We start from the raw sequence: 23,742 nt of genomic DNA on the forward strand, positions 1-23,742 counted from the left end.
CCAGTGTGTCTTGGTAGGGCAGGGACCATCAGAAGCCCTGACTCCTCATCTCTGATTTTAAAGGGCAATTTTATATCAAAAACACAGTCCTACCTCCTTTACCTTGCTGTTCCTTCCCCTCAGTCCTGTCATAGGAGTGCTCATACAAACTAGGACCGGGCAATTATAAGGAGCTGATCTTTCTGAAAACAGAAGAGATCTTTGATTTGAGTAATAAAGTGCCTGCCACTTCAGCAGCAGTAAAGTCCTGTGAATGAGCAAGCAGGGAAAGGAGAGATGCTGGGGCTGCCTCTCTCCATAGTGACATCTATTTTGGCTGAACTGGACAACTACAGACTTCAGTGTGGGTGCACAAAAGCCACTGGAATGAGTGACTCCTTGGGGAATTACCTGAACCTTCACAAGACTGCTGTAACAAGAGGGGCTCACCTGGATAATGGCTTTCAGTTCCCTTTGGTGAAAGAAAATAAAGTAGTATCTGAGGGAAGGGGGCAAATAACAGTTATTTCATCTCCCAGTTATTAATCATAACCTATATTATTGACCACCCTCAGTCACATATAATTTCTTTTTTGTCCTTACCTTCTTCTATCCTCACCTCTTACAGGCAACAGAGACCCTCCTACTGCAATGTCACATATTTAACAACTCCTCACTTACATGAACAATAAACTGCCCCAAAATTCATCAAAATCCCCCAAATTTTCCCAAAATTTCTCATAAAATGTCCCAAAATCTCCCCAAAATGACCTCCCCCCCCCAAAAAAAAACAAAACCAAAAAAAAAAACCAAAAAAAAACCCCCAAAAATCACACACTGCTTCTCACGCTGGAATAAGGTGCTGGAGCATTACAAGAGAAATCATTACATCAATATTTTCACAAATGTTTCTTTAAAATCACTAACCTTTCTTTAGAATTTATCAATAAGAGATGCCCATTGTACCATATGTGGGATTTACTGGTCCTGCTGCTGCCTGTTGATCTTTCCTTATCTGCTAGACTGCATCCGTAAATCCCTGGTAGCACATGCACTTTGCAGTAAAGGGAATCATTTCCAAAGTGGTTGAGCAGCAGGGCGTAGGTAAGGCACCACTGCAGCTGCCAGCCAGGCACTGAGTCCTGAGGGTGTCAGAGATGCATGAAAGGGATCAGTGTAAGCACAACAGCCAATGTGGAGCTGATCTGGTTGTAAAACTTTTGGGGGTTTGTCCTACAACTTTGATTTAGAAGAACTTTGCACTACCAACAATCCCAAAGGTGCCACAAATATTTTTAATTTTAAGTTTAAGCATTGTTGTGTGATTGGTGAGATGGAAGCATGTTGTGGTTACTTAATGTGAATAGTAATTCAATTCTTGTTTACATCCTTCAGTATGTTTAAACTAGGAAAATAATCCTACTTTTATCCTTACTACTTGAAGTGCATCCAATTAATTTCATTAAAACATTCAAAACAATCCAAAGTAGTGCTCTGTCAACCATTAGGATTGCACTGGAATTTGGATTTCTGAAGCAAATTGCTGCTGAACCTGCTTGTAGCTGTTTGCCTCCCCTGCTAAAAAATAATTTAAAGTTATTATTTACTTAGGTAACACTTCCTCTTCCTAGTGGGTAAATTCAAGTGGAGTACTGAAGCTGTTGAGGAAACAGAGCCTCTATTGCCTCCTCTGACAAAGAGATCCAGAATTGGCAACCAGTGTCCTACAGAGGCTGAGAACATGAATCCAAGAACTGCCCAGGTGAATAGCTGTGCTCTGGGGTGGCATTATTCTCAGGATATAAATTCCTGACTGAGCTGATGATTAAGGCTGTCCAGGATGCTCTGAGGGGGATTTCAAACAGTGATGGGGGAAGGTCCCAGAGGCTTGAATGGTGTTTGTTCTGGGCTCTTGTGTTAGGGAAAGGGACTGAGCAAAACATTTTGTGTGGAAGCATCTGCTAGTGTGGACTCAGAGGAAAGTAACTGATCTAGTGAGTGATGTGTGCTTCAGGTGAAGGCCACCCATGCCCAGGAGACCAGTGTCACTGAGGCCAGTGGAGTACACGAGCAAGAGGTAATGGGGATGTGTCAGTCTCATCTCTGGAAATGGAGAATGAGAGTGTAAATATAAATATCTCTCTTTGGTGGGATGGTCTTTGGTTCAGTAGTGGCAGGGAGGAGAGTTGTGCCATACTACAGGGAAAAATGAATGTGAATGAAAGATGGACAACTGTCTCTTGTGTGAGTACAAGCTGTCCCCAGTTTTGAGGTTCACTGGTTAATAATCACCCCTGGGTTTAGTGGTGGTCACCTCCTTCAAGCCTGTGACAAGTGCCTGAACATTTGTTAAAGGTCATCTTATGGGGAGGTGTTCATTTCCCTCTAACAGCTCAAGCAAAAACAGCTTTATCACTCCAGCAGAATGGTTGAAACCTGTGCTGGGGAAGCACCTCCATGGTTACACCCAGATTTGATTTCAGATTTGTTAACAGAAAATAAACACATTTCCCTTCCAGCTCTGCTACAATCAGACCAGAGATCTGTTTGCAACACAACCTCCAGTGGCTCCTTGAACCTGAAAGTGACCCAAAAATTACCCCAAACTCCCTAAAAATGCCCCCAAATGATCCTAAATTACCACAAAACTGTCCTTAAATGACCCCAGAATGATTCCAAAGTGAGACTATAATGACCCAAAAATCCCCCTAAAATGATCCCAAACTCCCTAAAACGGCCCCAAAATGTCCCCAAAATTCCCTCAAATTTGCCCAAACTCCCCCAAAAATGCCCCAAATTCTCCCCAAGTTCACCTAAAAATGTCCCAAAAATTAGCCCAAAATTCCCTAAAACTGCCCCAAAACGCAACAAAAATGTCCCCAAAATTACCGGAAAATGACCCCAAATCCCCCCAAACTGACCCAAAAATACACAAAATTACCCCCAAATCCCCCAAAATGCTACAAAATGTCCCCAAAACCACCAAATTCACCCCAACTCCCACTCCACCACCATTTCCCCCCATATTTTCCTATTTTTTATCAATTTTTTCCCATTTTCCCCATATACAGTAATTTCCCGAATATTTGTCCCCCCTCATTTGCATATTGCCCACCGTGGGCATGGCCCAAACTCCCTCAAAATTACCCAAATTCACCCAAAATGTGCCCAAAGTGACACTAAAATCAAACAAAATAATCGAAAATTACCCCAAAGCTGTATCTAAATGACACAAAATGCCCCAAAATTCCCCTAAAATGTCCCAAAATTTCGTCAAAACGAACCAAAATGACCCCAAAAGGTCCCAAAATTGCCACAAAATTACCAAATTGATCCAAACTAACCCAAACTAACCCAAAAATGACCCAAACTCCCTCAAAATGCCCCAAATTCTCCTACAATGTCCCCAAAGTGACACTAAAAATCACCCCAATCAAAAAATCACTGCAGAACTGTTAATGACCCAAAAATGTCCCAAAAATCCCCTAAAATTACCCCCAAAATGCCCCAAACTGCTACAAAATGGTCCCAAATTTCCCCAAAAATGCCCATAAATGTCCCCAAATTCTCCCAAAATGATCCCAAATTCCCCCCAAATGACCTAAATTTACCCCAAATGATCCCAAACTCCCAAAAATGCCCCCAAAATCCCCCCAAATGGCTCCAAATTGACCCAAAACGATCTAAAATTCATAAAAAATCCCCCAAATTTTCCCAAAATGACTCCACATTTCCCCAAAATTCCCCCAAACAGCAGAATAGGTGAGGATATATAGTGAGGATAGTGAGTGCCAGGCTGCTTCACACTACCATCCCTGACACAAGACAGCAGCGTTTCTCTAGTCCCTGATGCAGCACTATATTGGATTACAAAGCTTAAGGACCATCCATAATGCAGACAGTTTTCAAGCTTTGCTTACACCCAATATTTAAGGCTAGGGATTTTTATTTTGTACACTTAACTGTCTAACAGTGTGAACAGCTGAAAAATTAGAACCACTGAAGTGAAGGGAGAGGCAAAAGGGTTTGAAGTTTGAGAGCTGACATTTTACCTTAAATAATAGTTTGCCTTTTGTTAACTACAAGTAGCTGAACAAAAGGTTGTATAACATTTGTTTTTTAGCATATGCCAGCCACTCTAGACAGCAAACAGAATCCATAAAACCCAAGACAATGTGGGACATGGGCAACAAACAACAAGCTCCAGCACTTCCACCCAAGAATCACACTGGAGTTTGATTGCTGAATTTTAGGTCCCTGCTAATCTTTTAATCCAGCCAAACACAGCATTTGATAATTCTGCACATTCACAATACCTTGCCTAGCAAAAGGAAATATTTACAATAGATGGTAGTTTATAACAACATGGGCTATACACAAAATAAGAGGTGGGCATATAATACAAGCAATCAGCTGAAAAAGATAGGGTTTAACAAACTTCACAGAACACCATTAAATACTTTGTTTATGCATGGAGACTAACATTAGAGGGAAAAGTTCAGCTATTACCTTTAGCTCATTAAGGTACCCCTCTCCCCCATAACACAGATTCAAGAGAGCATCTGCTATTCTCACATCCCTGGAAGGCATCGGTATGAGAACAGCCTTGGTGATTGCCTGAGTGATCTTAGGAGAGATAACACTGTAGTAATAAACAGGAATAAAACATAGCTGCTGAGGTGACAGCAGTCACCTTTGGTTGGGTTAATTTGTCTGCTTCACAAATTAGTTTAGGCAATTAACATGTTTCTTCAGTTGAGGTCCTTTTCTCTGTAGCATTCAAGGCATAGCTCACAATCCCCTGAACTTTAGGTACCCAACTCTGAAAAGTGACTCACCAGTCCAATAAGTTTAGAGCTTGCCCCAAGTTGCCTCCCTACTGCTGGGAGGTAATCCATTTTCTCCAAGCCAGCACCAGGGCAGAGGCACAAAGCATACAAAACCATACAACAATAAACATTTAAAGTTTTCAGTTCAGGTCTTAGTCACTTAAAATATATTTCAACCACATATGAAGGAAACTGCTAACTAGTGATCATCCTATTCAACAAGTTCACCCCCTGGGGGTTTTAGCAATGCATATTACACACTCAAGTGAAATAACAGGAATATAGCCCTTATTTCTTAGAGCTGAAAACATAACTGAATTAATTCTTTTGTCAGTATTGGACACATATCTGGGATGCCTGAGCAACACAGAACAAATTCATGAACCTCATCCGTGGGTACTGGGTTTTATTCCTTTTCATACTATGCTATACAGCTAGAGCATTCAAAGCTGGCCAACATTTTTAGTTGCTAAAAAAAGATTAGCAGCTATGGACTCTATAACTGAAAAGGATTTATTTTGTTGAGGGTTGATAGCAGAGGAAGAAACAAGTAGCTGATAATTAAAAGAACTTGAGAAGCATGCTACTGTCTTAGCCTCATACAATTTCTCTTCTTTAAGATGGTAGGGCAGAAAGCAAAGATAAAATAATGCCAGAAGTGACATTACATGGTAAAGAAACTTTTGTACTTAAGGTATAAGTTGGCAGATAGTATTGCTCCAATCCCTTAGCATGTTTTTGTTTCATTTCTGTGACTTGATTTGGATGCACAAGCTTAATTTGTTAGGAGGGTCAAATCTATCCCATCCACAAGAGCCCTCCTTCAAGCACAGCCAAAGAAAGGAGAAAACAACCCATGAAGGAGCTGCAGCTGAGCCCATGAAGTGAACAGCTGAAACAAAGTCAATATGCCCAATATAATTTAGGATCAGGGACATCCATTCATTACATTAACCAATACTTGGATTGCCAAGCAGTAACCAGTCCCATTCCCATCCAGTACACTTCAATTAAAGACTTGGAATGATAGGTTAACAGCATTAGTAAAAAATATGTACTACATAATTATGACCCAAGACTATATTTGTTACTGCTCTACTGAAAGTGGAGTACAGCTGAAGACAATAAACCCCTTCTGTAAAATCTTATCTGTGGTAACATTAGTCTTGCATTCAGTGCATTGTTCTGCAGCTTAAGATCTGTGCTCTCAACACATCATGATTCTTTGTCTGATGGAAAGACACCAACAACTTTGCAGGAAGGAAGGGAGTATGGGAGGAAAACTAGGAAGAGACTGGGTCAAGACAGTATTGAAGAGGAATGATACCTCCTTGACTTCAAAACAGAGGAATTAAGTAGTTTTCCTTTAAGGAAGCATGGTCTAGCAAGCATGTTTACATGCTCTGAAGATTTAGCTGAAAGGAGAAACTGCTCCACACAATGCAAGATTTCATTACTAAACTGAAGCAAAAATTCAGCTAGATTTTCTCTCCCAGTTATGAGATACACATCAAGGCATCAGTTTCCAACAAAACTGTAATTTAAAAAAAATTATGGGCATACAGTAGTCTAATTTCATGCCTATTTATTGTATGCACATCTCCAGTTGCTCTCAGAAGTCACTATAACCTCAGAGGTCTATGCTGCAGCCCACAAGCATTAATATCCTTACACACAGCAATATTCTTGGGTTTTCAAAGACATGCTCTAAGCAAAAACAGTCCATGAAATTTGCCTGAACATCCAAGGCATTTCTGCTTCTTCCAATTTTTACTCACTGGAAATTTTCTGAAGTAATGTTTAATTAGGGCAGCAGTGTAACAATATCATATTACCACCAAGAGAAAAACTTGACAAGTTTGCTGTATTTACCCTAAAATGGTGAGTGGATTTCAACACCAGGCACTGCAAAGCAAAGCAAGAGGGGGTTTGAATTCTGTTGAGTACAGTATTAAAGCTGTTTTAAACCCCTAAGTTTTAAATTCCCTTACTAAAGGGAAGGAGTTAAATAAAAAGATTTCTACATGCAGGGAAGAGTCAGAAGCTAAAGATGTGATGGGGCAGAGGCATCTAAAGGGAAGGTAAGGCAGAGTAATCCCAGAGGTTTAACACCTGATAGCTGAACAGTATATGCAAGTTAAAAATTATTGTGGAAAAAGATTATCCCAACCCCTTATCTTAAGGATGTTAAATCCACATTCCATAAATCATATATGAACAAAACTCAGTACTCCTGCTTTCTTCATCAGTAAAAATTCTAAAAAGAAAAACTGTCAGTAACCAAATCTGAAGCACTGTGTTTAGATGGGCACCTGTATGTGCATTTGATATCAGAAGAGAAGAAACAGTATGATATAAAAAGGCTGCATGAGTACAAAGAACTATATGCACTCTTGCACACACTGGAAGTATGCATTTCTCTAGCTCATGTGCACATTTTTCTCTAAAGCTGAAGCTCTAGCAGTCACAACACCAGCAACACAAAGTACTGCATTTTAAAACCACTGCCTCCAGATACACTCCTAAAACTCTTAATCTCTTTGTTAGGTGGCAAAACCCATAATCATTAGGAAGAGAAACAGCAAGAGCCTGTACCACACACTGCAGTTTTATATAAATAACCCTTGAGCAAGAGGTGCAGAACTGGAGCTGGGAACTTGGGCACACTCCCTCTGCATCAGCCAAGCTCTTTGGCGAGACGTGTGGGTGGATGGCATTGGGAGCACCACGGAGCAGAGCTCAGCATTTGGCACTATGGAAAGCCATTGCACAAAAACAACCACGTTTAACCTATCATTCCTGTCTAACCACTCTATTCCTCCTTTCCCTTCATAGCAGATTGCAATTAAAATAAACTTACACCAGTGCTAGCAAAAGGGAAAAAAAAAAGTTTTCTGTCGTGTTAAGTGAATTAAACTGGCTCACAGAAGCATCTCATGAGAGTGCACAGCCAAGCCTGGGGAGAACAGAGGAGGAAATGAGATCCCCTATTCTCTGAGTAGCCATGAGATGTTAAGACAGCTTGCTCCCTTATTGTGAAACCACAGCTTTACCCTACATTAAGGACAGCTTAGACAAATTCAATCAGCAAATTTAGTCAAGGTACCAGCTTATAAGTAGCTTTTAGTTCAGCTACAGCTATGCAGTTAAATGTTTTCCGCTATACATGTACAAGCCTCCAAAAATTACATCTTTCACAATCTGTAAAACAAAAAAAAAAAAAAGCACTTTATTTGTAATCTAAAAAGGTAAGAACAACCCCAGAATTCAACATAGCAATTTGATTTTAGGAGTATTGTCTACATGTTCCAATAGCCCCATGAACCTTTGCAACTCACTAATATGGCAAAAAGTTAAGACTTGGTAAATTACTCTGATCAGTTAAGAACCTAACCAAAGACAGACCTGCTGCAAGGAAAAGGAAGAAACAGTCTGTCTTCCCTAAGGGCAAAGGAAGAAAGACCTTTAAAATCCTTTCTTGCAATGGAGAGAGCTGTGGTGCTACAGGTGCTATTCTTGTATGTCTTGGTAGTCCATGAACCACTTCTAAAATGGAATCTGTAGAGCAACAAGAACTAGAGTGGTCACACACCATGAAGCTGACTGAATTTGGCAACTCCACACTTTCCCTAGAAAGTGCCAGAAGTCTGCTATGGTGTTTCCACCATCCGCCTCTGTTATCATGAAGAGGTACATTAAAGCACACAAGGAGCTGAATTCTGGCATAAATGAAACCTCAGTTATTAACTTGCCACTTGTGGCATTTTCCACTTTCTGCAAACACACTCGAATCCAGATAGTTTATCAATAAAAGCCAAGTGTCCTACAGCTGTTCCAACATTTTCTAAGATCATGGTTTGGTTTACAGCCTATTAATGCTTCCAAGAAAAGAAAAACAGAGGTGCTCTTTCAGTCATAGATAAAACAATCATGAACATATTGACTTACCATGTAGGATATTTGATTAAATTATAGGTAAGACTAAAGCAAAATCTTGTCCTAGTCTAGTTGGTTTTTATAACAGTAACACCTAATTGCTACTGTAGCATACTGTAGCATATGTACTCTGTCCATACAAAAGCCACTGCCAGACAAAAGAAAATGATCACGCTTGCAACATGGTTACTTTTGCAGAATGCTTTCAAATATATGAAATCAAATATTTCCCTGCTGCCATGATAGCATTTTACATCAGACAGTGAGGTTCCCAGTAATAAACCACCAAACTGGATTTCAACAGCAACTCTAAGACTTTGCCTTTGCTTCCCTCCCACCCCACAACAGTTTTATTCACTTTCTTTCATGCAACACTGTAGTATCTGCAGGCAGTCTATTTGAAAAGCAATGTTCAGAGTTCTACCCTCTGTTTGCCACTGCTCTAACAGTCAATATTCTGTGTTTTAGAGACTGTTACACACTCATAGCACACAACAGGGGTCAACAGCTCAACCGAGACCAGAACAGTCTTGACTAAAAAGAGACTACACCAGACACCCCAGTTAAGAGCTGAAATCCGCATTTCTCTGCATTAAGAGGATGAGCAACTACACTGCTCTTGTCTGGCAAATGTGTACGTGTAGTCTTGTTTTGAGACTTGGAACACCCAGTAAGTCACCACCCACGGTGCTATTTCCCTTCTCACTCGAGGGAGTCTCAAAACGGAGGTGGAATGAAGGAAAATTATGGGGAATGGACAGCGATTTCCAGAAGGAGGGCTGGAAAGACCAGAGAGGAACAGGATGAAAGGTAACAAATGAGGAGCAATATTAGGACAGGAGGATCATGTTCTAGGCAAGGAGGCATAAAATAAGGGAGCCAGAAACTTTTGTGCAGAAAACCCTTAGGGATGAGGTCAGTAAGGAGGATATATATCCTGAGGAAGGACAGCTCTGCATTTAAGAGAGCTACTCCTACAGCAGCTTGTAGATGAGATTTGCCTATGCCCAAATCTTACCTGCATGAATTAATCTGAGGGAATGTCCTGCTCACTAGCTTTTCTCACATACTGAGCAGAAACAGAACTTTCATTTACTAATATTAAGGTTTCAGGCTACCATTGCTGCCTTGCATTTCAGGTTTGTTTCTACACTATTAGCCCAACAAAGTGCTTAAGTGATGCACTAAGTACTCTCCTGGAAGGCTGCCTTTCTATTATCGTTCCTTTTATGAGGCTGTAAATAGCATTCTTAAACAAGCAATAACCCTCACAGTTTTGCAGCCACCCTTTCTCAGAAAAAAAAAAAAAAAAGTTTTATACCTCACCCATATTTTTAGCCAAAGTGATAAAGATTTACAGGACAAACTGTTCCCAACAGTCAGTCTCTCCCAGACAATTCCCCTTGAGTGAATTATAAATACTTGCAAATACTGATCAGGCACACCCGCATTAAGGAGCCACCAAAATGAACTAATCAAGAACAGTAGTAGATCATTAATTTGCAGAATAAAAGCCTTTCTCAACAGGAGCCAAAGGCTTGAAAATACCTAACTTGTTTTAAAATAATTTCTAGGTCTACAGGACAGGAACACCCAAACCCAACCCTTTAAGAGGTGTAGTCTTTTCAGAGTGTACTGTTGAAAGTAAAATTAGTTATGTAAAATAAATTAAGCTTTAAAAAAAAAAAAAAAAAAAAAAAAAAAGCGCCATACAGTTTAAGCAAGGCTACAATACCTTGTTCCTTTTGCAATTTAAGCATTTAAAGTCCACAAAATACGTTGGAGCTTCTATTCCAGCTACTCTTTTACTAAGTGATGAAGAATATACTGCATTAGAAGCTGGATATTCTATGTTATGGCCAAAAGCCCCCAATTGTTTCATTTTACACACTTCAAAAAGAACTTTCATCCTACTGAGAGGACAAAAACTAGATGCTTTCTAGCCTGTACCACAAGACCAGTTGTACTCTAAAATGAATGCAGAAAGATAACTTTTTCCAGTGTCTTAAGAACATCATACTCATTTCAGCACAGCATTCAATGTTACACAAGTGCTTTAGGAAGCCCACTCTTAGGAGACACTGAGATACCACAAAAAGCTGTAGGCAGCCCAGTCGCCATATTTCTGGGTTGCTTTTTTTGTTAAAAACTCGACTGCTCCTCAATCACACTTCCATGTCCCCCAAACGTCACTTTAAGGTCTTTCTTCCACAGAATTCATATGGTCTGTCCTGGCACTAGCAACTTTAAGAAATTCAGAATGCCAGACCTTTCTAGAATTATTTCATAGCTATAGCAACATTAGAGGAGATAGAAAAAGTGTCCCTGAAAACTGAAGACAAAGGCATCACTGCATTTCCCTAGGCTAAATGCCTTCATGTATCAGTTAAGCAAGCATCCCACAGGAAACTCTTGTACTATCCCCCTGCCCTCAGGCAGGTTTTTCCCTGAAGCCCCTGGTTGTGCTGTCCAATTTCATCCTGGAAGGAAGAAACTACCTCCAACACCGGTTACTGGAAAATTCCAGCAAAATCCCCCCGCGTTGACCCCAGAGCAAAAGGGGAAAGTCAGCAGATCGCCATTTTCCAGCTTCAAACGAAAAATCAAGTTTCAAACTATCACAGCAAGAAACTATCCCAATGAAACTTAAGACAATTTAAAGTACATTTTGAAGAAGCCACTGCCTCTTTTGAGATCTATGAAACATTAGTTAGGGTCACCAGAATCAAAACTTGCAAAGCCAAAGCGTTTTAGATTAACACCACATAAAGCAAGTTCCTGTTTTCGCATCAGTAGATGTTTGCCACCGCATAAGCAGACAAGACCAAGAGCAGTAGATGCAGCTGGCATATGCAAGCATTAATATCTCCGCTAGCTTTTTTCACTACCTTTTATTTATTTATAATTAAGCAATCAAAAAGTTGGGTTTTTTTCTCAACACAATAATATTCCTTTCCTATTTATTCGTTTTTCTTTCTCCAGGGGGTTACACGCCGAACACGGCTGTGCAAAGCAGACTCCACAAACCAGTTTGACTTCGCACTGGGGCTGTGGGGGCCCTAAACTTTTTTCTCTCGCATCTCCACGGCCCCGCCACCCCCCGGTATACGCGCTCGACGAGCTCCCTGTGAGGGGCGGAGCGCCGGCAGCAGCCCAATGCCCCCGCTGCAAACGTTCAGGGGCACACCGGGGCTCGGCCGGCCGCCTCCGGGAGCGGCATGTCCCGCACCTCGCGGAGGCCCCCCCGGCTCACCTCCTCCTCCTCCTCCATCTCCTGCCGGGCGGCGGCGCGGAGCAGCGCCCGGTGGGAGCGGGGCGCGCCCGGGACGCCGCCGCCTCGCCGCACGCCCTCCCCCGGTGTGTCCCCTGGCGGGGCGGCCCTGCCCCCTGTCCCCAGCCCCGCGCCCGGTCCCCGCCGCCCCCCGGCAGCGAGCGATGCGGTCGAGGGTCCTCTGGCGCCGGCCAGGGGCGACAACGCGGCCGCCCCTTCCCTCCCTCCCTCCCGCACCACGCTCCGCGCTCACCTCGTCGTCGTGGTGCTGGCAGTAGCTGGCCCGGTCGGGGAAGACGGAGAGGATGTTGTAGGGCGAGGCGGGGTAGGGCGGGCTGAGGGCGAGCGGCGCGGCGGGGCCGGCGGCGGCGGGGCCGGCGGCGAAGCGCTCGATGAAGTGGTCCTTGGTGAGGCGGACGCGCTGGTGCGCCCGCACGCAGTTGTCGCACAGGTGCTCCTGGCAGTCGAGGCACCGGGAGCTGGCGGCGTTGCCCTCGTCGCAGGAGCTGCAGCGGGGCTCGCCCTGCCGGCTGTGGGGCCGCCGCAGCAGGAGGGCCGCCGAGCCGCCGCCGCCCGAGGAGGAGGACGACGAGGACGTCGAGGAGGGCGCGGCCGAGGCGGCGGCGGCGGGCGAGGAGCCGGCGGCGCGGGGCGGCCCCGGCGGCGGGCGGCCGTGGTGCCGGTTGTTGCCGCCGCCAGAGCCCGCGGCGGGGCCGGCCCCGGCGGCGCGGCCGTTCTTCTGCTCGTCGGCGGCGGCGGCCACGACGACGACGTCCAGCAGGTTGCTGAGGAGGAAGTTGGAGGAGGGCAGCGCGTCCATGCCCGAGGGCTCCGAGATCACCACCTTCTGGTCGCAGATGGGGCAGCGCAGCTTGAGCGCGTCCCCCGCGCCGGGGTGCCGCTGCGCCTCCAGGCACTGGCGGCAGAAGGCGTGCAGGCAGGGCAGGACGTGGAGCCGCCGCGGCGGGCCCCCGCAGGAGGAGCCGCCGCCGCCCCCGGAGGAGCTGGAGGTCTGCGAGGAGGACGAGGAGGTGGAGGAGTTGGACGACAGGGGAGCCGGCGAGCCGCACATCTCCTTGCACAGAGGGCAGATCTGGAAGTCGGACTCGGGAAAAGAAGCCATTTGCGATGGGCCTGAACTCCCCGAGATGGGGGGCAAAAACGTCTCTCCTCCCTCTCAAAAAAAAAACAACCAAAAAACCCCCCCAAAAACAAAACAACAACAACAAAAAAAAACCCAAAAAAAAAAAAAAAAACCAAAAACAAACAAACCACACCAAAACGTGGGCGGAAGAGCAGAGGCGCGGGGAGAAGGTAGTTCTGCAAGCAGCTTACGAGCAAGCTGGCATCGATCAGTCGTTTTGCCAAGTGGGATCGATGGGCCGGTTTTGCAAATACGGTGTCATCGATCCGGCGGTCTGCAGGGAGCTGGGTCCTCTCCTCGTACCTCGCTGCTGCCGGGCTGGCTGCTGCGGGGAGGGGGGGAGTATTTTTGGTATCAAGGTGTAGCTGTCCCGTTCTCCCTCAGTAAATGGATCCTCTCTTCCCTCTCATGTACTTAACCCCCGATCCCCCGTTGCATTAGACAAATTGTATCGATTCCCCGATCGGTCAATACCTCACACAGTCTTCTCATCTCCCCCTCGGGTCAGCAGTTTGACAACGTGGTTTGGTTACTTGTCCTCTTCCTCAACGGAAAGTGCATGGGCGCCGACCGCCCGGTCCCCGCCGCATCCAGCGGGGACCGAACTCTGTCCGCCGGGTCTCGGCTCCGGTCCCCACGGCCGCAGAACCGGGTCGGGGAGGCAGTGCAAGTCCCTCTCGGCCGGGCGGGGGGGGGGGGCAGCAGGGGCTTAACTCAAGTTTCGCTCTTTCTTCTTGGGGCGTTGGGTTTTTTCCTCTTTTCCTTTAAACCTGTGCTTGTCGGGGGGGAAGGGGAAATTTCGTTTCAGTTCCCCCCTCCACTTTTGCAATCCAGAGCAGCTCTAGGAGAGAGAGAGGCACTGAAACACAGTGGCCAGGCAGACTTCTCCGGCTCCAATCTTCCCCCGCCGACGCCTGCTCCACCACCGCATGACTGGGGGGTGGGGATGGAGGGCGGCGTTGGTGCCCACCCCACCGGCAGAGACTCAAGCTGGCGGGACGCGGAGGAGGAGATGGGAAGAATAAAAGGGCTCCGAGGACGGCCGAGAAGGGCAGTCCCCTGTCTCGCCTCTCCCGCCAGACGCCTTCCTTTACGCGGGGCTTCCCGCGGAGGGCAGCGCCGAGCCCGCAGCAGCCCCGGCACACGCGGTACCGCCGGCTCGGGGGCTGCTGCCGGCCGGTCAGCGCTGCGGGCTCGGCGCGGCTCGCAGAGGCTGCGGCGGCCGGGCAGAGGAGCAGCGGCAGGTCCCCGCCGGCCGCCCTGAATTATTCATGGGGGGTGTATTATATTCGCTCGCACAAATTGGAGCCGCTGTGCAATGCTATCCGAGAGCGCTACGCTCGCCCCCTCCTCCTCCTCCTCCTCTCCGGTTCTCTCTCGCTCTGAGCCCCTGCAGCGCCTAGGATCACATTTCCTTTGTCATCTCGCCTCTTCGCGTGGTGTTTTATTGAGAAAACAAAAATAATATAAAACCCGAAGAAGGGGCGAGAGGAGGGAGGGGGTAGGGCGGTGGAGGAAAGCAGCGAAAACCAAAACGCCCGCCTCCCCCGCGATCTGCCGAGCCGGAGCCCACCGGCCCCGGGGGGTGAATTAGCAGGAATTACTCACTGATGCGGCAGCACCGTCCCAGGCGGCGTGGGATCCGGGGAGAGCCATCGCGCCGGGCGCCTTCCCCGCCGGGCGGGGTGCGGAGGGCGGCCCCGGGGGGGCGCGGGGCTGGCGGCGGCGCTGGCTCCGGCCCCGCTGCGGCCGCCGGCACTGGGGCGGCGCGGCGTGCGGGAGCCTTTTAAGCTCCGACGGCGCGGGCTGACTTCCGCCCGGCTGCGGGGGGCGGCCGGGGGGCGGCGGCGGCGGGCAGGAAACATTCGCCCTCCTCCGGCCCGACCTGCCCCCATCCGCCCGCATCCAGCCCCCTTCGCCCACCCCCCGTGTTTTAACACCGCCGGTCTCAGCGCCGGGGACCCCCCTCCCACCGTGGGTCTGACGCGCCGCGGCTCGGGCGGTCGCCAGCCCCTCGCGCCCTTTTTGGGTTTGGGATGCTAGCGGGGCCGTTCTTTGAAAGCCGTTCTTCGAGGCGTTAATGCAGCTTTAAACATTAAGTCTCTCGAGTAATTGTTTTCTGACGCCCAGTCCAGGGCTGACGGGCTCCTCTCCGCGCTCTCGCGGTTGCCACCGGGTCTGCGGTGCCGGGCGGCCCGGGGAGGGGGGGAGGTTTGCTGCTGGGCAGGGGCTTCCTCTCCTTCGAAGTGCCGCGATGAAGTTAGCAAAAATCAGCCGGGATGCCGTTTGCGCTGCTGCGAGACCGCTCTTAATCAAAAATCTGCAACAATTATTTCAGTTCTAATGAAATAGCCCGCCACCAGCAACGCGTGGGTGGAAAGTTTCGGCTCTGCAGCACGACCGAGTGGCCACCCTCTTGGTTAGCGGGGTTGTGGTAGCGAGAGAGGACGCATGGCACTGCACCCTTAACAAGGGAGCTGGGAATCTGAGAAATTTTAAAACGTGAAACTGATTTAGGGATTGGAAAATAAAAAAAATTGAAACAAACAAACAAACAAAAAACCCAGGAAAGGGAATAAAAATGGGGAAAATATACAGATTAGTGAATAGAATCATCTGTAAATAAGCAAAATAAACTCAAAACTAATTGCTGTTCAGTAATGGTAATAAATTCTCAGAACCACCACAGAACAGGAAAACTGGTTATTAAAATATATTCACTTATGTTTCTCCTTTGTTTAGCCCTTAGATGTGCAAACAACAGATGCTGTTTAGGCCTTAGACAACACCAATAACACGAACTTAAATTGTCTACTTAAAAATGCCTTTTCCTTCTGCTGACATGTACTAAATACAGCTCTAGCCATGCCTATGGGGATCTCAAAAAGCCCTTCAGAGAACTGAGAAACTCAGGAGTGCTTACATCCTTATGCAAGACCCAAGCAATGGGAATCGTTGATGAAGTCCATGGGGTAACACACGTGCATTAAGTTGTAAACAACCATGAATATTTATTATGCTCCTCAGTACAATATTCTGCTCAGAGCTTGCCTTATGTACCACTAAAGGATTTGGCTCTGGGGCTTTGGTCTTTATACTACAAATCCATATGTTCACATTTGAGCATGCAGGTGAAATCCACCACAGCTTTGACTACCTAGAGGTTAAAAAATCATTGAGCTTTGCCTCAGCTCTGTTTATTTGTCCTGTGGCTGCCGCAGAGACTTATGATGCTTGTCCTTCCCCTGATGAAGTCGGTTGTGAACAGCGGGAACTCCCTGAACAACAAGCGCACGCTTGATCTGTTTGGGTTTCCCAGATAACGCTTTGCACTACCTCCCTCAATGGAAACTGTCATCTTTTGTGCTCAGAAATATTTTAATTGGGCAGAAATTCCCAGATGCATGTCTCCAGGCATATCTGACACCCCTGCCTCCCTCGGTGACAGCTGTTTGCTTTCCAACAAACCGGCTGAAGGGGGCAATTCTGTGCCTCGATGCTTCAAATGGTCCTTGACAGGGCTCACGATGCTACCTACGCGCTGTGGAAGGTCCTTTTTGCTGACAGGATCCACTGTGTTTGTGCCAAAGCTCCCAAAGCTCGTTTACATCTTACACCCTCCCCGAGCTTGTAAAAGGCTATAAGCAATTCACTGTCCCTGAACAGAGGGTCCTTATTCTCCAGCTGTCACCCTCGGATTGGAGCACCTCTGTCTTGCTGAATCAAAGTCCTCCTTTTCTCTTCTCTCCACTTCCACCACTGAAGGAATGCAACATATTGAGGCTTCCTCCAATTATGGATGGCTTTCTGTCTTCAGTATAAAAAATGCTGAAATAAAGCTAAAGGGGACACACCGGTATTATAATCCTTCTGAAACGCTGGCTGCTGGAGCACTTGTGCACTCAGCTACACAGCAGATAGCACCGTGCATTTTTCTGCTTAATGCATTGACTCGATGGTTTTCGATTCAATTAAATTGTTCTGCTATAAAAACACCCTCAGCTCTCCTCAGAGTGGGGCCTCAATATATTTCATTTGTTTTCTAAGCCGACAAACACGTGGGTGAATAACAGCGTGGGGGCGATAGGTGAAGTGCGGGAGGCTTCTCATTCCTTGTTGGACAGCAGGATGAGAACTTACTTTTATGATTTTTCCCTGGGAAGCTAGTGATTCGCATTTTCCCTTTTTGTTTCTTAAAAACAAAAGAACAATAGCTATCCTGGTTAGCAGGGCTATTGTCCCTCTGTGCCAAATAAATGAAATCTCCCTGCTTACGTGAGCGTCTGAGACATTTCTCTGCGTTCTGCTGGTTTTCCTTTGTGTCACTCTGCTGAGGTTTCTCACATTTTATCCCACTTTTCCCAGTCTTTTTCAACCCATTTCTCTCATCTTTCTTTTGTCCTCCATTCATACACTATTGCTAGTCTGAATTTGAAACAATGTGGACTGTAAAAAAGGCAAGCCCATCTTTTAAACTGTGTTGAAATCATAATTATGTCATGATCACATCAGAACTGTGTTAAAACATTAACCATTAAAACATTCTAACAATGCTACAACCTGGGCATGAATGGCCAGATCTTCAGAGACACTTAATAAGAATCGAAATAGCTCTGAAGATTGGAGCCAGCTTCTACCTAGTTGTAAAATCTCTATTTGGCAACATTTGTCTGTCCTTGACTGACTGCCCAGCCACTGCAGCTAAAGGATGCATTAAAAATGCTTTTTAATTTTTTTTCTCTCTTTTTTCCCTTAAATTTTAGTGGGAAATAGGACATTGGGGCAGAAGACTGCACCTGAGTCATTCTCTGACATCTGCTTAGAATACTGGGATGTGCTTTCCACTCGGAAGCTCCGTTTTCTTGAAGGAAAGCATCTGCTTTCTGCCAGCAGCACTACAGGACAAACAGAATGGTGTTCCTGCCAAAAGCAATACAGCTGGAAAGCCCAGGGGTCTGGAGGTTAAAAGCTTTGTTAAATAGAACCAGGTAGAGTAATTGTGAGTTTGGGGATATTTTACTGTAGTTTTAGAGGCAAACATTCCCAGGAAGAGCTCTCCCCTATGCCACCTGCATGAAGTGGTCCAGCAGCCTGATGCAGTTTGCCCTGCTGAACACCAAGGCAGTGTTGTGAGCTCAGCTCAGCAGGTCTTGTGAGCAGGGGTCGCTGAGGAGCTGGTGCAAGTCCCTAAGTGTGCACAGGTAATGATAAACAGAGAGGTCTGAACAACTCCTGTTATCATTGTTGCTGTTTTGCACCTAAGGACCCAGAAAACATTTCCAACTTCAATATTGCTATGCCACAGCCATAAAAAGCCAATAAAGTGGTTTTTCGCTTCAAATTCTGCACAGGTTTTCCTAGGGATCACCAAGATCTAAAACTCTCCCTGTCCTGGTGCCCCTGAGAATCCCCTTCCTTGTTTATCTGTTAACAAAGAGACAAGAGACACAGCATTACAACCTGCTTGGATATTTGTCTCTTCTGCTCAAGAATTCATCTAGTAAATCAATGTACAAAAACATCACTTCCAGCAGGTCTACTAACAAGAAAAGTCTTTAGCAAGATCTTGATGCTGGTGTAGCCTTTGGAGGTTTCACATTTGTCAAATAGTGCCAGACAAATGAAAGAGGAAGGTTTTGTTGTTGGTTTTTAGCTCACTGTTAGTGACTTATTCATTACACTCAGAGGAATATCCATATTTTTTTTTGTTTTCACCACAACTGTGCTCCATGGACAACTGTGCCACTTAAGTTCTGCCACTTTAGCACTGATTTGTGCTGGTTTTTTTCTCCTTCCCTCATTTTTCCCCTTGCGAGCACAAACTTCTAAATTTGCCTCAGATTCCAAATTTGCCATGCTTGCTCCTGCACACTGACTCTTGCTCAACCATATATCTGTCATTGGATCCATTAGTAAGTACAGTAGTAAGCTCAACTTTCTGCATGTGTTGCTGAGCTTCCTGTAGGGTATGCTGGATCTTGAGCAGGGTGGAGGGTTGGGGAGCAAAGAAGCAGTAAGTGTTGTCCCCGTGGCATAAATCATTGGAAACTGGCTTGCTCAGCATATTAATTCAAGCTCTTGACACCCCCTCCTCCATCCATCCATCTCCCCTACAGCAGGGTCACCTTGAGTTTAAAGATGTGCTTGTTAGGGTGTGATGGGATCCAGAGAGGAACAGAGAGAGCCTCCTCTGTGCACATGTGCAAGTGAAATCTGTAGCTGTTGTTGGTGTGCATCTTTGCATCTGTGCAGTCTACAAGGGCTGGCTTTGGGAATCAGGCATCTTGCACTCAAGCAGCTGACATTACTTTTAACTCCAAGACACTGCCAGGTTTAGGCATCAGTTCTCTACTCCCAGAAAGAAGCAAACACCTACTGTCTTGCTTTACAGCAGTAAGGTCTGACGGCAACAAATGCAAAAAATGTCATTTTTCAATGTGCTATAGAAAGTTTTGGGTGTTTTCACTTCTATTGTAATGTCTTCACACGCACCTTTACTCTTAGGCCTTGCTCTAGCTTTTCTTACTGCACAGTATGCATTTGAGACGAAACTAAATGACCTTTCTTTATTTTCCCCCTGTGAGTTCTGATAAATTCCTCCCTCTTCTCAGAAATTCTGGCTGAAAATCATCCATTTCTAACATAGGGGGATTTAGCAACACAAGGACTTTTAGCACCTTTACCTCCCAATGACTGTATCTCTAAAGCCAGTTTCCTCTTCCAGACTTCTCAAATCTCTCTCTATTCACCATCTGTTCAATCAGATTTCTTGTTAGGCTAAGTACCTGTGTTGGCTTTAATCTTTGATGATGACAGCTCAACTATTGCCCCCCAAGGATGGGCTCAAGGCCAGAAGATGCAAATGTCTGGTTCTTCTCACCCTAATTCTGTTCTAAACAGCTTTCAAATGTGCTGCCTACCATTAAGGATGATCTAAATCCATGTCTCAATCACAAGAAGTGACTTCACTGACTGGGAGTGAAAACTGATGCTGGAGTAGTCTTGAAGGTTCTCAAACTCACCTTCAATACAATGTCCCATCAGATCACCTTTCCCTTTCAGGAAAAGCTTGGCAAATATCTTGCAAACATGCTCTGCGGGTCAAGAAATGCGAGCTCTGAGCAGCTGCAGGTAGAAAGCAGGTGCCAACCTTATGGACTAATAACTGCAAAAGGTTTGTCATTAGCCTCCCGTTTCCTGACACTGTTTCTGCTGCCATCCCTCACTCCACATTTATCCTCTCCGCACAGTTAACTCGGCTGCAACTCAAAAGTTCTCCTTACCTTCACTCTCACTCACATCTGCCAGATCCTTTTACTCGGCTGGGGGAGTGCCCCTAGCAGCGAGAGGTGGTGTGTGCTGACGCTTAAGGGAGAGTGGCTTGTCAGCTGCTAATGCTTCCCCACAGCTGTGTAAACTCTGGGCGCAGGCAGCTGTTCCCCTCCAGATCTGGCGGCGGGAGCTGGGAAGCCTGGCACCCTCAGCTATTCATTACCAGCCCCCAAACTGGACTTGTGAGTGTCCCCCAACATGCTGCAGCACTGACCTTGTGCTGAGGAGGGTGAAGTGCTTGTGCAGTGTGTTCAGAGGGACAATAGTGCCTCCCATCTCTTCTCCTACATCCTTCTGCATCTTAAGACTGCCTGCATCCAAGCAGTGTCTCTCTTCTTCTGCCTCCTCAGTGCCTCCCTGGGGAGTGCAGACAGTTTGCTTCTCCCTCAGGGCCATGCAGTAAAATTCCCTGAGCACTGGCAAACTGTGACCCTCCGCCAGTGGCAGGCTCCCTCAGATGATTTCATGTAACATACAGCACTAATCCTGACCCACATTCAGGTGCTGCTTTGTCCTCCAGCTGCTCTGATCAAGACAGGTCAGAGGTATAAACTGAATGCTGAGAGGGAAAAGCTGTGCTATTTCTGCATTGTCCTTAGCAGGAAACATGCTTGGAGCTAATTTGTTTAGAGTTTTATATGTTGAAACTAACACTGGTCAGGGACAGTACATACAAAGGTAATGTGATCCTTTACGAGAGTGAATGCACAAGCAAGCAGCCAGGCAGTGTGCTAAACAAACTTTCTGGTTCATGTGAGTATTTATTGTGGTTATAATTGTGTTTCCTGTAGGGAAAGTTGTAAGGTGGACTCAGAGGAAGCTTCTGCTACCTTGCAGCATGCTATTCCTCCAGGCTCAGGTTACAGGTTGAGGCTTTTGTACTCACAGACATGCAAGAGGTTGGAGTTTCCTGTCTTGGTTGAAGTCTCTGATCTTGGTTTCTCTGCAAAGACTCTGGGAACAAGGAGTGACCTGTGAAGAGGCCTTTCTCCTCCTCACTGCTCTGCCAGGGAGCCTAGAAGGGAGAAATTCTTGGCCTGGCAAGATCTCACTGGCAGTGGGATAAGGCAGCTGCCTCCTGTCCTACTTGAGACCCCAATGGCATTCCTGCAGTCCTTTGTGAAAGTGGACCTACAAAAACAGCCGCTGAGTCATGTCACAGCCCAAAGCCCCCAGCGCATGCCACTGGGGAAAAAGGAAGCTAAAACCCTTCGGAGAGAATCTCCTCCCAGAAAAGGAGCCCAAGGAGCTGCCCTTTCTTGGAGGCTATTAAATGTCCCTTTGCACGTGCCTCCTCGCCATGCACGGCAGGGCCCTGTGCCTGTTGGTGTAAAGCCTTCCCAGTACACCTCCACACCAGCAGCTATAAATAGGCAGGGGGATAAGACAAAGGGAAGCTTTCTTAAAATGGGGGATATCACAGGTCCTGTTTGCAGGAGCAGGAAATTTATAGGTATTCAGGAAAGTTTTAAAGCTGTTGATTTGGCCGACACTGTAGGTTTTAGAGAGGGGAGCACTGTCACTCTGAGAGTCTTTTCCCTTTTTTGCTGTACTAAAGCAGGGAGGGTGTTGTCTCTCCTTTCACATAAACCCCAGGTACATTTACGGTGATGGATGTCTGCTGGGAAGAGAAGTCTGTGTATCTTCTGTTCCCTGCTAGCTGCAGAGCAGTGGAGTTGTGCTGAGCCTGACAGCCCCTTTTGTGAACCACTGCCTGGCAGTACAGATGCTCTTTTATTTAAATACAGCCAGCCAGGGGGCTTTGTGTGGTCTCTGCATGCAGACCCTATCCTTTCTGGGTGTTTCACAACTACAGGCCTTTGGATGCTACTGCAAGATGGAGAAGTGAAAATAAGGAAGGAGGGAGCGAGCGTCAGGAAGCCAAATCAAATAGCGGTAGCAGCATCTCAGGAAGCTCGCCCAAGGTGGTGGGGTGCAGGGCAGGTGAAGAAGATCAGAAGACTAGGAAATCAGGGAAACAGATGTGGCAATGCCAGGCTTTGGGGAGGGAGCTCCTGAGATGCAGAGCCAGCATTCCCATGCATTCCCATCTGGTGGTGAAGGAAATTATGTAAAGTGGAGGGGCCAGGGGCCCCCTTTCTTATTTTTTTTTTTCCAATTCTTTTCTCCCTCCACTTCCCATGATGCAATTAAACAGCCATTGCTGACATCATCATGCATGCACGCTGAATAAAGGCATTGTGTCTAGGCTGCAGTGCTGTACTATATATAGATTAGTTGCCAATCTCTGCTATGTATCAGCAGGGAAGACACCCAAGGAATTAAGAGAGCAGTTGCACTGTAGGATTCCTGGCTTTTGTCCTGTGTCCTCAAGGCATGATGAACTATACAGTGGAACTAGAAATAAAGATAAGTGATTAGGAGACCAAGTCAGGAAACTTTTGACTGATTTGCAGTAGCAGTTGGGAACAGTCTTCTGGATTGTGATACATGAAGCAGAAAGACAATCTGACCCATGCATGTTGCTAGCTTCTTTTTTGCAAAAATAAGTGGTTAGTCAGTAATCTCCTCTCACCAGACCCTATGCCAGCCAATATTAGATAGCCTGCTTCCTTGGCTTTGGGTAGATGAAGAAAAAGCATCCACCTGGGAATTGTTTTGGCCTTGTGGGCACTTGAGGGGACAGAGTGACCTCCCCTGTGAGAGTGGTAAATGCACCCTGCAATCTCCCGTGCAGAGACCAAGCAGAGCAGCCAGTGCCTGTCCTGCCATTGCTTGCCAGTGGCACTCAGAGAGGACCACTGCTCCATCTGCTGCCACTACATCCCATGGAATCTCTTCCACAATGAGACTGTTCAAGGCATTTCCAGCGGTGGCATTGTTTTTTTGTAGCCAGACAGCTCCTTCACCCTCCCACCCAGCCCTTTGGCAGGAGGTGACAGGAGGTGGCTGAGCCAATCTAACAGCTCAACACATCAGAAAGGGGCAAGTCCTGCTCTTGCCTCCAGCTTCTGCTCTTTGCTGCTCATCTGTGGACACCCCAGGCAGCTGACAGCAGGGTCTGATGAGTGCTTGAGCAGAGGAGGTGATGGGATGGGGAGCTGGAGCACGAGTGGGTCAGGGATCCTTGGAGGTAAGTAAACCTTCCCTGTTCAGCAGGAGCTGTTAGATTGACTCAGGCAACAGACAATTTGAGGGTGTAAATTGACCCTGAAAGGAAAGCTTTGATGTTAGAGGCTTTTTTTCTTTCTTGTTGACTTCACTCCAGGCCAAATTCCAAGTAAACTGTG

The 23,742-nt window shown here is 46.5% G+C and overlaps 1 protein-coding gene across 4 annotated transcripts in view; it reads right to left on the bottom strand.

Annotated features, from left to right (window-relative positions):
- TRIM71 (tripartite motif containing 71) overlaps positions 1-15,014 on the bottom strand; it is a 65,212-nt gene extending 50,198 nt beyond the window's left edge. The window contains exons 1-4 of one of the 4 annotated variants that reach the window (XM_079301217.1): positions 14,768-15,014; positions 13,634-13,929; positions 13,351-13,484; positions 12,269-13,120 (exon numbers count right to left, since the gene is read on the bottom strand). In XM_079301217.1, the coding sequence (XP_079157343.1) occupies positions 12,269-13,087 (819 nt within the window). In that variant the 5' untranslated portion in view covers positions 13,088-13,120; positions 13,351-13,484; positions 13,634-13,929; positions 14,768-15,014. Of the gene's footprint in view, positions 1-12,268; positions 13,242-13,350; positions 14,001-14,767 lie in introns of those variants that run through there. The other 3 variants (XM_079301215.1, XM_079301216.1, XM_079301214.1) reach the window with 3 other exon arrangements.
- Positions 15,015-23,742: the final 8,728 nt, after the last annotated feature.

The sequence above is a fragment of the Erithacus rubecula genome, assembly GCF_903797595.1.
Source record: "Erithacus rubecula genome assembly, chromosome: 3".
Classification (NCBI taxonomy): domain Eukaryota; kingdom Metazoa; phylum Chordata; class Aves; order Passeriformes; family Muscicapidae; genus Erithacus; species Erithacus rubecula.